The sequence below is a fragment of the Candoia aspera genome, chromosome 3 (genome assembly GCF_035149785.1).
Source record: "Candoia aspera isolate rCanAsp1 chromosome 3, rCanAsp1.hap2, whole genome shotgun sequence".
In the NCBI taxonomy this organism is placed as follows: domain Eukaryota; kingdom Metazoa; phylum Chordata; class Lepidosauria; order Squamata; family Boidae; genus Candoia; species Candoia aspera.
In genome coordinates this window covers 135,061,506-135,075,765 of record NC_086155.1, presented here as the reverse complement: position 1 = coordinate 135,075,765, position 14,260 = coordinate 135,061,506, and the positions used below count along the sequence as shown (strand labels likewise).

The window sequence follows — 14,260 nt, the reverse complement described above, 5'->3', positions numbered from 1 at the left end:
TATATTCCCATAGTTATTTTTAAAATAGCAGTATTGATAGTTATCATTTTTAAGTCTTTGCAACTGCCACAAGAAAGGCTGCAAAGTTACCATAACACTGCTTTTTTTCCTGACTCCCTCCAAAAACAAAACTGACCAAGTGGTGGTCAGTGACACAATAAAGTTGAGAGAGGGGGCTTATCAACTCCCATTCCTTTTTGCCCGTTTCTAACCTCCCCTCCTGCTGAGACTACAAAGCAATGAAATGTAAAACAGAAAGAGTTCTTATAGAAGCCATTGTTGTGAAGCTGGTCTAGGACTTTGACTCTCTGGAAAGGCCAAATGCTTAGAGAATGTTAACTTTCTCAACTCTGTTTGCACAGTTTGGTTGCTTGGGAGAGTTAATTTGGTGCTGGGGCTGTGTCAAGCTAACATTATCCCACTGCAGTGGGTTTTTGAAATCAGCTGACTTGGTTAGTTGAAAGTTGCCATGATAATCTACTCTGCCCAATCCCAGTTGCATAATTACACATGCCCTATGAACAGAAGACAAGGAAATACCCAAAGGACACCCTAATTTTGAAAATTACTTGTCAACATTTAGCATTACCAATGTATGAATGTGAAAAACCTGAAGAAATTGCACATGGTAGTGTGATCAAAAGCTGAACATGAACATTGCGGATGTTGGAAGTCCTGGCAAATCCAACATGCCTCATTAACATGTAAATGGAGTTGTCCCACAATGCAACTCTGAGGAAGCTGTTTGTTGCCACTCCCACTTCCTCTTCCCTCCTCTTCCTTCTTCTCCACCAGAAGCAAGCACACGGATGTGTGCTGCTCTCCTCCATTCTGGGCACCATGTGGTGGGCCTGGAATTCCCCTTTCTTCCACGCAGCTCTTGGCAGCTGTAGGGCTGAGAGTTTAGGGCAAAACTAAGTATTTAGAAAGGAAAGAAGAACAAAAGAATTTCATCTTTTCCACCAAGATGGATGTAACACAAGCAACAATAAAGTAAGAAATTCTTTTACATATGCCTACCTTATGTGTCTAAGCGTGTGATTCTTTATGCTTGGGAGGGCTGAGTGTATAAGATCCGTAACCTGTGTTTCTCTGGCCTGCTCACTGAAGCTATTTTTAAGTTAATCTTTTTCAGTGCCAGCTTCTCAGCTGGGTTATAAGCTCTGCTCCATTTCAGTGGTTCTAGCAGGCTGCTGAACTGGTTTCAGAGAAAGTATATTGATTTTGTAGTTTAACTGACCAGGTTTTTATTTTGATGTTTTTATTAAATTATTGTCTTCAGTGTTGAGAATAGAAAATTTTGGTTCTAGGACTCAGCAACTAGCCATTCAAATCGCTGTGACTTGGAAGCTGCTCAGATTGTTGGAGTTCTTCCGTTTTCACACATTACTCAAATGTTCATTTTTAAATCTTCGATAACTTAGGTGCCATTGGATCTTAAGTGGTGTATTTACTGCATATTTTCCCAAGAACTTACTTATGTCTCTTACAGCAAGCTTTCAAAATCAAACTGGAGGAAGGTATAGAGCGGTTTGCTGCAATGTTCTTAGGCTTGGTTGTTTTCAATATTTTATTCATGTCCTGAGTGCTGAAATGAAGAGAATCCTTACCAGATTTGCAGATAACACAAGAACGGGCAAGATGGGTGCTGCACCCTAAAAGATAGGATCAAACCTCAAATGACTGAATGGTTAGAGGAATCCAAAGCCTGCTGAGGTGAAGATAAATTTAACCTTCTTTCCAAAACAAGTAATTTCTCTTTTTCCCTTTTTTGCCTATTCGTTCTCTTCTGCTTGAAGGGGGTGAGGAGGCAATAATATTTTTGTTAGTAACATTTTGGCTTGTAAAAATCATCAACTTTTTATTTATTTATTTTGGACATAAAGAACATCAAGAGTACTGCAAGAGAGACACAGGTACAATAGCAAATTGCTCCTGTTACTATACAGACTTTCTATGTGCAGAAGAGGTAACTGGGCATGTGGTGACTCAAAGAGGTGTTCAGCAAAGCTGGGCAGTAACAGAAGACAAAGCTGAATGACAGAATGAACACAACATCGTATCTAGGCACATACAGCAGATAGCAGAAAATCTTTTCTTCAGAGTAAAGGATGATTAGATCAGGGTGCCTTCTGAACCATCAGGCTCTGGTTTATCTAAGCTGATTGAAGTTTAAATTTAGAATAGAAAGCTTTTAGTCAGAAAGCTTCTCCTTTTCTGACAATCCTGAGGATTTATAACAAGTACAGACAAAGAAGTGAATCAATGGAGAATAGAAAAACTCAGCTATGTTAATTGACATTGTCTTGTTTCAGTGGAATTAGTGTCCTAATTCCACTAAAACAAATTCCGCATGCAGGACGCCTGCCCCAAGGGGCTTTAAATGGTTAAACGGGTACCTTGGATTTGCTAAATAGCATCTGGCAAAGATGAAAGCAGCTGCATTTCTCTGAAGATACTTCCTTTGTCGCTGGGAAAATCTTAAAATTAATTCACAGTGGTGCAGCTAAACATTTTAGATCTGGGAAGTAATGATTTCACACCTCCCCATTAGATGTCTTTAGGTTGTATTTGAGAATAAGTATGATTTTGTGCAGGAAATATATTTCAAAAGTAAAAAATAGGAAAGAACTGATCTGCTCCATAACTATAAGAAAAAAATGATCTTTCACATAATATTAGTACAATAGATACCAGAATATCTTGTCAGATCCTACATTGATCAGAGCTAGGACATTAAATATATTATTTATAAGCAATATTGTTTATTCAAGTAGCATAATACATAAAAATATATGAAGTACATAAAACACATAAAATAAAATATAATACAATTTCTCCAAACTGTAATACATAATATATAAAGCAATGGGGAGACATGCTATGGAAAGATCAATCCAATCAAGCTCTTTGAAAAGTATCAGCAGTAAGAATATTAACCAGACATATTCAGAGTTCCAAACAAAATTGTAGATAAAAATTCACATGTTTAACACGTTTATTCTGCCTTCAGGTTTGCATCAAATATCACTACTTGCTTTGAATTTAAAGATAGTTGTAATACATACCACATTACCCAATAGTAATGAAGAAAAATACATTAAAGGTCATTAAATACATTAAAGATAATCACACATACTTTTTTCAGTAGTTAATTCTTATAATATTTAGATTGGCAAAATATTTAGCTGTAATGAGTGAACAAAAAAGGAGTCTTGAAATGCTATCTGGCATTTCAAGAGGAAGGAGAAAAAAGGAAATTTCATTTTCTATTATCATACTTGCTACATATTAATAAAGACTGAATTTGAACTGGAAGCCTTTTGTATCATATTGGACAATGGAGAAAAAATTCAGAAATGTAGAGACTTCTGTTTTCCTCTGGGTTCTACTGTACTAGGCTCATCTTCCAGAATGATTGGAACCCTGATCTTAGGAATTAAGCATGAACATGTGCCCTAATTTACAAAGGACATTCCTTTATTTAAAATGTCTTTTACTTATGTGTTTTTCAATTAGTAGAGAAACAGAGAAGAGAGGAGAAAAAGTAGGCTAGTCTATGGTTGAGTGAAGTAAGGCAAAGGTAAGCAAGCATCTTGGCAGTACATTTCCAAAAACCTGGGACAACGGGTTTGATTTTAGGAGCTTAAATAACATAAAAACAGGCTTGAGCTTAGGAGTGTAAAAAACATAAAATAAAATACATTATCTTTACGGTGACCATATTTTATTTATTTATTTTCTATCCCACCTTTATTATTTCTATAAATAACTCAAGGCAGTGAACATACCTAATATTCCTTCCTCCTTCTATTTTCCCCACAACAACAACCCTGTGAGGTGGGTTGGGCTGAGAGAGAGTGACTGGCCCAAGGTCACCCAGCCGGCTTTCATGCCTAAGGCGGGACTAGAACTCTCAGTCTCCTGGTTTCTAGCCCAGCACCTTAACCACTAGACCAAAAATAAAGGACAAACCTGAAAAAGGGGCAAATCTGAAAGAGGTTCATAAGGATAAAAACATTTGTTTATGCTTTTAACTTTGCTTTACAAAGGAAAATTCAAGAGCAAAACCAAGACAAACTTTACAAAAAACACATATTCTAATAAAAATATCTAAAATCAAACAGTATATGTAAATTTATTTTAAAAAGGCAATTAAATTTCCATATCTTTCACATCAATGTGAAAGACTGTGCATTAAGTGGTACCATTTGTATGGTAAAAGTTAAATGACAAAAATAAAGGACAAATGTGAATTTTTGAAAAATCATATAATAAAGGACATACAGTCACTGTAGTTATCTTTCATTATTTGGATATAATTTTTGGCTTAGGTTTAGAAAAAGATTAATTTTACAGCGGCAGACACTGCTTCAGCCTGTTAGTTCTCAATCCTTATTTTATAGCAGCATTGTCAACTATATTGTTGCATCTTCTACATCCTAAAAATGCACCATAAGTGATTAATAACAAAATGCCTGTGTGCATACATATTTCCTTACTTGAAAAGGCAGGCCTTCGGTTTCCCTATTGTTGGGACCCAGGTTCTTGTTAACTGGTGAAATTTAAGATACAAAGGGCTGAGAACCACTACCAGCTACTTGAAGAACATCCCTGTTCAAATCCATACAGAAGAGCACTTGTTCACTTAGAAATTAACAAATGGATAGCAGCAGGTAGAGCATCCTCATCCTATTCTTCCACACTGTGAAAGAAATTTTACTTTTATTAAACATTATTTTTAAACTTGCATATATTCATATTCGGCAGCATAAGCTGCTTTTATGCAAATCAGTGTTCTTTTTTTATTATGCATTTCCTCTTTTGGGGTGACATGTAACTGACTAGCTTAGAGGCAATCCAGCCAGAGGTGTCTGCAGCGGGCACCAATGAAGAAAGCAGCCTTGTGCCATTGCAAGGCAAATTCTACCCTTTTGTAAAAGTGTCATGTCGCATGATGAAAGGGGAAGAACTTACAACATGACAGGGCAACCCTGCTTTTGTCATTTTGATGAAAGCTTTCAATCCCGCAGACACCTCTGAGTGCAGGATTTTTTGACGATTCCCTATTTGGAGTATAAATTCAGACCTTAACAAAGTGTAAAATATGAATGGCCACTAGGTGGTAACATAAAACAAGACAGTAATTTTCTGTGAATTTATCTAAAGATTGGGATAGGGAATTCATGATTTCAAAATTCAACAGAAAAGTACAATGAAAGATTCATTTTCTTGTTCACTCATTCTTACAATAAAGAACTAAAAATAGCTCAGCCATCTTAGACTAATGTAATGACTCAGTATCTATTTTATTCAAACCCATTAAAACCTTGTAAATGTTTCTAAGGAGGACAGGAAACAAGAAATGGAAAGTTTTTGTAAGATTTTCCCATTAGCTGTAGCATGCTTTAATTGCCTTTTATTTATGCCAAATTAGAACATGCAGACTATTATAATGATTTCCATTAATTCCAGAGGCTGTTTATATTTTCTCAATTTTAAGAAGTTACCTTTTACAATCTATGCATCTGAATTTTTCAGTTTTAAAACAGTTTGGCAATTAATCTTCCTTCCACTGTTTATAGTGGTGCTGAAAAGTTTGTGAACCCTTTTAAATTTTCAGTATTTCTGCATAAATATGATCTAAAACGTGATCTATTCTCCACATAAATCCTAAAATTAGCTAGAGAACTCAATTAAACAAATGAGTCAAAAACATTATACTTGTTCATTGATTCATTGACGAAAATTATCCACAGCTACATATTTGTGCTTCAGCAAAGGATCGTTACCTTGTTGTGGTGCTGGAGCTTGAGCACCTCAATGATGCCATGAGCTAAACCGTGAAGGGCCACCCAAGACAGGAAGGTCATGACAGAGAGGTGAGACTAAATGTGATCCCTGGGGAAGGTAATGGCAACCCACCACAGTATTCTTGCCATGAAAACTGAATGGATCAGTACAACCAGAGATATGTCGGTATACCATCGGAAGATGAGACCCCCAGGTCGGAAGATGGTCAAAATGCTACTGGGGAGCAACAGAGGATGAGTTCAACTAGCCCCAGACGTGATGACGCAGCTAGCTCAAAGCCAAAAGGACGGCTAGCGGCCGACGGTGCTGGTGGTGAACGGCAAATCCGATGTTCTAAGGATCAACACACCATTGGAACCTGGAATGTAAGATCTATGAGCCAGGGCAAATTGGATGTGGTTATTGGTGAGATGTCAAGATTAAAGATAGACATTTTGGGAGTCAGTGAACTGAAATGGACTGGAATGGGCCACTTCACATCAAATGACCACCAGATCTACTACTGTGGACAAGAGAACCACAGAAGAAATGGAGTAGCCTTCATAACTAATAGTAAAGTGGCTAAAGCAGTGCTTGGATACAATCCAAAAAACGATAGAATGATCTCAGTTCAAATTCAGGGCAAGCCATCTAACATCACAGTGATCCAAATATACGCCCCAACCACAGATACTGAAGAAGCTGAAGTAGAGCAGTTCTATAAGGATCTGCAGCACCTACTGGACAACATGCCTGTCATGTTCGCCGTTTCAATGTCTTTGATACATCGTAACGTTTCGCATGTCATTAGCTGGATGCGTGTTTCATCTTTCTCGGGAGGATGGGAGGCTTTATCTTTTGGCTTTGCTTTGGAATGTATTTGTATTATCTGCTGTGTTCAAGGTTACTTTCCCAGGCTAGCAGGTCTGATGATTGCTAGCACCTGTGACGGGCGGGGCTGTTACGAGGGAGGCGGGATACGATTGCAACGAGGGTTTAAGTTTGTATTTGGCGCGCTTTTGCTCATTCTCAGCTTTCTCTGTATTTGTCCTAAGTTCTTTAATAAATCAGATTTCATATAGCAGCCTCTTGTGAGTCTGAGTATTTGGGCTGGGGCAATCATTACAATGCCTAAAAGAGATGTTATTTCATCACGGGAGACTGGAATGCTAAGGTGGGCAGTCAAATGACACCTGGAATTACAGGTAAGCTTGGCCTGGGAGAACAAAACGAAGCAGGACATAGGCTGATAGAATTTTGCCAAGACAACTCACTCTGCATTACAAACACTCTCTTCCAACCACCTAAGAGACGGCTTTATACATGGACTTCACCAGATGGACAACACCAAAATCAGATTGACTACATCCTTTGCAGCCAAAGGTGGCAGACATCTATACAGTCGGTAAAAACAAGACCTGGAGCTGACTGTAGTTCAGATCACGAACTTCTTATTGCACAATTTAGGATCAGACTAAAGAGATTAGGGAAGACCCACAGATCAGCTAGATATGAGCTCACTAATATTCCTAAGGAATATGCAGTGGAGGTGAAGAATAGATTTAAGGGACTGGACTTAGTAGATAGGATCCCGGAAGAACTATGGACAGAAGTTTGGGAGGCAGCAACAAAATACATCCCAAAGAAAGAGAAAACCAGGAAGGCAAAATGGCTGTCTGCTGAGACACTAGAAGTAGCCCAAGAAAGAAGGAAATCAAAAGGCAATAGTGATAGGGGGAGATATGCCCAATTAAATGCAAAATTCCAGAGGTTAGCCAGAAGAGATAAGGAACATCGGAGGTAAATTCCAGGCAAAAATGGGTGTGATCAAAAACAAAGATGGCAAGGACCTAACAGAAGAAGAAGAGATCAAGAAAAGGTGGCAAGAATATACAGAAAACTTGTATAGGAAGGATAACAATATCGGGGATAGCTTTGACGGTGTGGTCAGTGAGTTAGAGCCAGACATCCTGAAGACTGAGGTTGAATGGGCCTTAAGAAGCATTGCTAATAACAAGGCAGCAGGAGACGACGACATCCGAAGTGAACTGTTCAAAATCTTGCAAGATGATGCTGTCAAGGTAATGCATGCTATATGCCAGCAAATTTGGAAAACACAAGAATGGCCATCAGACTGAAAAAATCAACTTATATCCCCATACCAAAAAAGGGAAACACTAAAGAATGTTCAAACTATCGAACAGTGGCACTCATTTCACATGCCAGTAAGGTAATGCTCAAGATCCTGCAAGGTAGACTTCAGCAATTCATGGAGCGAGAATTGCCAGATGTACAAGCTGGGTTTAGAAAAGGCAGAGGAACTAGGGACCAAATTGCCAATATCTGCTGGATAATGGAAAAAGCCAGGGAGTTTCAGAAAAACCTCTATTTCTGTTTTATTGACTATTCTAAAGCCTTTGACTGTGTGGACCATAACAAATTGTGGCAAGTTCTTAGTGGTATGGGGATACCAAGTCATCTTGTCTGCCTCCTGAAGAATCTGTATAACAATCAAGTAGCAACAGTAAGAACAGACCACGGAACAACGGACTGGTTTAAGATTGGGAAAGGAGTACGGCAGAGCTGTATACTCTCTCCCTACCTATTCAACTTATACGCAGAACACATCATGCAACATGCTGGGCTTGAGGAATCCAAGGCTGGAGTTAAAATCGCTGGAAGAAACATTAACAATCTCAGATATGCAGATGATACCACTTTGATGGCTGAAAGCGAAGAGGAACTGAGGAGCCTTATGATGAAGGCGAAAGAAGAAAGTGCAAGAGCTGGCTTGCAGCTAAACCTCAGAAAAACCAAGATTATGGCAACCAGCTTGATTGATAACTGGCAAATAGAGGGAGAAAATGTAGAAGCAGTGAAAGACTTTGTATTTCTAGGTGCAAAGATTACTGCAGATGCTGACTGCAGTCAGGGAATCAGAAGACGTTTAATCCTTGGGAGAAGAGCAATGACAAATCTCGATAAAATAGTTAAGAGCAGAGACATCACACTGACAACAAAGGTCCGCATAGTTAAAGCAATGGTGTTCCCCATAGTAACATACGGCTGTGAGAGCTGGACCGTAAGGAAGGCTGAAAGAAGGAAGATCGATGCTTTTGAACTGTAGTGTTGGAGGAAAATTCTGAGTGCCTTGGACTGCAAGAAGATCAAACCAGTCCATCCTCCAGGAAATAAAGCCAGACTGCTCACTTGAGGGAATGATATTAAAGGCAAAACTGAAATACTTTGGCGACATAATGAGAAGACAGGACACCCTGGAGAAGATGCTGATGCTAGGGAGAGTGGAGGGCAAAAGGAAGAGGGGCCGACCAAGGGCAAGGTGGATGGATGATATTCTAGAGGCGACGGACTTGTCCCTGGGGGAGCTGGGGGTGTTGACCGACAGGAAGCTCTGGCGTGGGCTGGTTCATGAAGTCACGAAGAATTGGAAGCGACTAAATGAATAAACAACAAAACATATTTGTGTGTGGCAAAAGTATGTGAACCTTTGCTTTCAGTAACTGGGATGCCCCCCTTGGGCAGCAATAACTGCAACTAAGTGTTTCCAATGCCTGCTGATCAATCCTGCACACTGGAGGAATTGTAGCCGATTGTAGGAATTGTGGGGTTGCCCTTGAAGTTCATTCAGAAGCTTCAGTGGGTTCGGAGTGCAGCAGCCCACATGCTCATTGGCCAGCGATAGCTTCTGAGGTATTTTCTAGGATGCTTTCTCCAAGAAGGACCAATTTGCATCTTAGGGTTTCCTATGGATTGAGCAAAGTCTGTGATAACTCAGATCTCAACAGCAGGCAGGCATGTGTTTTACCTTTTTTTTTTTCCTCATCTGGCTTGATGGTGAATCTTGAAAACTTTTGTAACACTTAGTTGGCCTAACTTACAGAAAAACATTCTGCTTTTCTAACCAAACAAAGCGCCAAAAAAGCAGAATTGTTTATTTGTATATTAGGCCAACTAAGTGTTATAATTGGCCTAATATAAACATAATACTCTGGTGCAGAGTAGTAGGCAGCAGTATTGCAACCGAAACTCTCCCCACGACCCAAGTTTGATCCGAGCAGAACCTGGATTCTCGAGTAGCTGGCTTAGTTCAACTCAGCCTTCCATCCTTCCAAGGTCAGTAAAATGAGCACCCAGTTTGCTGGGGAAGGTAACGACTGGGGAAGGCAATGGCAAACAACCCTGCTATAGTCTGCCAAGAAAACATCAGAAAGCAGCATCTCCCCAAAGGGTCAGACATGACTCAGTGCTTGAACAGGGGACCTTTCACCTTTCACAAGTGTTATAAACTGGTAGAGTTATTAATATTTAGATAAATGTTTGACACCCTAAATTATAAGAGGTTTTACACATGTTAACTTCCAGATAATTAACTAATAATGTGTATTAAATAATGTGTATATTCTCAACAATGGGAAGTGGCGGGGAGGAGAGGCAGGAGAAGTGAGCAGCGATAAGAACCGGGGTTTAACAATAGCCTCTGTTGTGTTTAGTACTGGAGAGCTCTGTTAAGAGTGAGGCTGTAAGGTGCATAAACTATCCTAAAACACAAAATTCTTCAGGTAAGAGCCAGAACAGAACTGGAGTGCTTGGTTGGTCCTTTCCGCCAGATGAAGGCAACATAGCGCCCCCCCGCCCCCCGCCGCCACACACTTATACACGAGGTCTTTCAATAACGCCTCCAGGAAAAGGCGGGAATAAAAACTCTTCTGAGCAAGGAGATCCAGGGACAGGTCTGACGATGGCATTCAAGCTGGACGCCAGGTGGCACCCTGTTGATACGAAGATTTTTAAAAAAAAATTCGAACACGCGGGTTCGGAAGAATGGCGACCTTTCCGCACCCCCGATCTGATTTTCTTGCGGCAACTTGTGGACAGTGACCCCAGTGGAGCGGGGAGGTCGGCTCTACCTGGCAGGGAGGTGCGTGCGCGGAACCACTTACGAACTACGAAGTGCAGAGACGCGCCCGCTCGCCTTCCAGACGCAGCTATGTTTGCAGTGGAGGCTGTTTGATGGTGGGGGGACACTTCCTTAACCTCTTGGCTAAAAAAAAAACTGAACGCGCAGGCAGCTGGGACGTCACATAGCACACTTCCTCAGCTATATTATCCCCCCCTCCCGCTATAGAGTCCAATAGTTTTTACAAAGCTGGATGTGGGTTGCAGTTGTCGCTCACGTAGGAAGCCACTGGGTGGTCTCGAACAAGTATGTCCCCCCTTCTTTCTCGGCCTCAGTTTCTTCTTCGGATCTAAGCGCCTTTGACCCGCCGGAGCGGTTGCCCGGCCAGTACAAGTCTGAAAGGCGCTTTTGAATGCACTTTCTTCTTCCTAACCCAACCACCCCCGCGCTCCCAGGGCGTTTTTTCACCCTGAAACAATCCAGGACCGCTTCAAAGTCGATCCATCCAAACAATAAACATGAATGAAAAGCAGCCAAGGGGAACGTGCTGCCTTTTCCCCCAGCTCAACCTCCCCCACCGTGGACCACCCACCCTCACCCCGCGAGGGCATCGGAGCCTGAAACCCTCGCGGCGTAGGGCAATTCCAGGCGAGGGAAGGCAGCTCAGCCGAACAGCCATGGAAGCCTCGCCCGGGGCGGCAGCGGCGACCAAGGCGAGAGTTTGCGCCCTCCCTCTGCGTCTTTCCCCCCCCATTTCTTGAATGAAGAGTGAGGAGGGGCTAGAAGAAAGGCTGCCCCATTTGTCGAGCCTGAAGCGTTAGGAGCAACCCTCCTCTGTCTCCTCCCCCCGTGTGCGGCTGCATTGACTATGCCTTCCCCTGCCGCCGAGACCTCCCCATCGGCAGCTGGAGCCTCCGCGCCGAACGCAGCACATCCAATCTGGAGCCGATGATGGAGAAGGAGGAGGCGCCTCGTGACTAGGAAGCTTTACGAGGCTGCCCGGGGTACCAAGGGCACTGGGGAGGGAGGGTGGGGGGAGGGAGGGACAATTAGGATCAATTAATACTTCAGACACATCCCATCTTCCCTTCGCTTTTGCCTTATAGTTATTTGGCTTCTTCCCAATTATGGATGGGGGTCTGTCTGTCTGTCTATTCCCTGGAGTTAAGCAGTGTGTGTGTGGGGGTGTAATTTCAGAGGATGATGGTGGTGATTGGTGATGATGATTAGGTGTATTGAGTTCAAGATCCGTGTCTGAATGAATCTACCTTCCTTGTGAAATCTATGGCACTGGAGCACCGTACTAATCCAAGAGCCTAAAATGAAAGATGCATTTCTCTGATGCTTTTCAGAATTTATTTTTTTTCCCTTCTGCCTCTGTTTTGGCTTGGTCTCTTTGCTGAAGTTCAGAACCAGGATTTGTGAGCTTTGACATATCTTTGGAAATGTCATCCAAACAGGAACCCAAGAAATATTTTTGGAAATCAAACTAATTCAACAGGATCTGAAGGCCTCCTTTGCTTCTTTCTTTTTCTTTTTTGTAATCATCAAAAAATCCTTGCATTTAATATTTTAAGAGATCTGTGATTTTTTTGTTTTTTTTCCTGTAAGGACATTGAGAAGAAAGAACATTTCTAATTCAAGTAAGTATTTTCTACAGGGAATTTATTTCATGTAACTTTTCTTTATGTAAAAAAAATAAGTTTTTGTTGAATGTGCTTTACATGAATTTGCATTGGAAGCTGCTGTACTCTATAAATCATTTTGAATAGGGGGAATTGGAATGTATGCACAGCACCTTCTTCCCTATTCTAGATCAGCATCTAGAAGGGAAAAAAGCACCTGATTGTGAAAAAGAGTATTTGATTTTCTTTTTTCTTTTAGATGTATTTCAACCCAAAGGAAGGAAGGATTCTGAAAATTAATTTTATAATAAATATTACATGTGGAATACAATATTGGCTTCATTTTAAATCTGGTCTCCATCCTCTATCATACACGAAGGAAGAGACGCTTGGAAGACAGAAATACCTTTGAGATCTAAGAATTCCCCCACACCTCCACCAATGGAACTACACACAATAAAGCAACTGGATTCTATATAACACTGGCACTTACTATTACTGGCTGCTTTAATTTTGGGGTGGGGAGGGGGACATTTTGTCTTCTGCTTTCTTTTTATCCCCCTCCCAGCACTCTGTTGTAAATGATGGCTCATCCTGGGATAAGAGATTACAATAACCAGGAGATAGTGCTGAGGTACATCCATTACAAGCTGTCACAGAAAGGATATGACTGGGTTGCCAGTGGAGACAGAGAAAATGTTTCTCCTGCTGTTGGGACCTTTCCTGCCCTTGCTGGGTTGGTGCCTCTGCCTTCTGAGCTGCCTGGCTCTGCTGCTGTCAGTAACTTGGCTGCCACTGAACTACATCCTGTACCCCAGGTTGTTCACTCCACACTGTGCCAAGCTGGTGATGAGTTTTCCCAGAGGTATCGGAGGGACTTCGCCCAGATGTCTGGCCAACTGCACTTGACCCCAGTCACTGCCAGAAGTCATTTCATGGCCGTTGTGGAAGAGCTGTTCCGAGATGGAGTAAATTGGGGAAGGATTGTGGCATTCTTTGAATTTGGTGGCATGCTGTGTGTGGAAAGTGCCAGTCGGGAGATGTCACCTCTTGTGGACAGTATTGCTGAATGGATGACTGAGTACATGAACAGGCACCTGCACAATTGGATCCAGGACAATGGAGGCTGGGTATGTGGCTGGTTGTTGTCTTTGGTTGTGTTTCCTTTTCAAAATATAGTAATCTCACTAGTTAAGTTCACTGACATATTTGCAGTGGAGTCAAGTGTGGCTTGCATGACTAGTATTTTCTGTTTGCATATTAATCTGTGTATAATTGTTTCAAGCAATTCAGTTCTTTTGGACCAAATGCAACAGCCTGTTACCATTGATTAGTTAATGAGGTTTAGTGTACTGTTGATCTTCTATTACCAGTGTGATCATTTCAGGATACATAATATATTTTTTTCACCAGCTTGCTTGCTTTGAATGAACATTAGTTGCCCTATCAAGGTCAATGTAGAAAGTAAGGTGTTTCAGCAGTATTGACACTGTAATTCCTTTTGGTTTCCTGATGGCTGTGTTGAGCTGTGCTCTCTCTAGTCAGAGTATCTTGTATCCTTATCTTGTTCTAATCAACATTTAATCACTGATGTCATTCACTGGTTGTTGTGAAAGTTGCTAGTAAATGAGGTCACAAGTAAAGCAGAGGAGAGAAAAGTTACCAATGCAGCAGCTAATTCACATCATGTGCAGACTTTTTTTTTTAGAAAAGAACTTCGACTGAAAAAGCAAAAAAAGCTTGTCCAAAGTGGTTGTCAAGATATAGCTTTGTAAAACCTTCATGTTCCAAGTTGTGATGATTTCAGACTTTCACCTGCACAAAGATGAAATTCTGGAAGATATATTTCACAATACCTCAGTTGTTTATGATTTTTTTCTAAGTTTGGAGTCCTTATTATCTGTGTGGATAAATATTGTTCTAT

General features: G+C 41.0%; 1 protein-coding gene across 4 annotated transcripts in view; it reads left to right on the top strand.

Moving 5' to 3' along the window:
- The first annotated feature begins 11,619 nt into the window (after window positions 1-11,619).
- BCL2 (BCL2 apoptosis regulator) overlaps window positions 11,620-14,260 on the top strand; it is a 127,649-nt gene continuing 125,008 nt past the window's right edge. For 3 of the 4 annotated variants that reach the window (XM_063298796.1, XM_063298798.1, XM_063298800.1), the window contains exons 1-2: window positions 11,777-12,354; window positions 12,596-13,466. In XM_063298796.1, the coding sequence (XP_063154866.1) occupies window positions 12,918-13,466 (549 nt within the window). In that variant the 5' untranslated portion in view covers window positions 11,777-12,354; window positions 12,596-12,917. Of the gene's footprint in view, window positions 11,716-11,776; window positions 12,355-12,595; window positions 13,467-14,260 lie in introns of those variants that run through there. The other variant, XM_063298797.1, reaches the window with a different exon arrangement.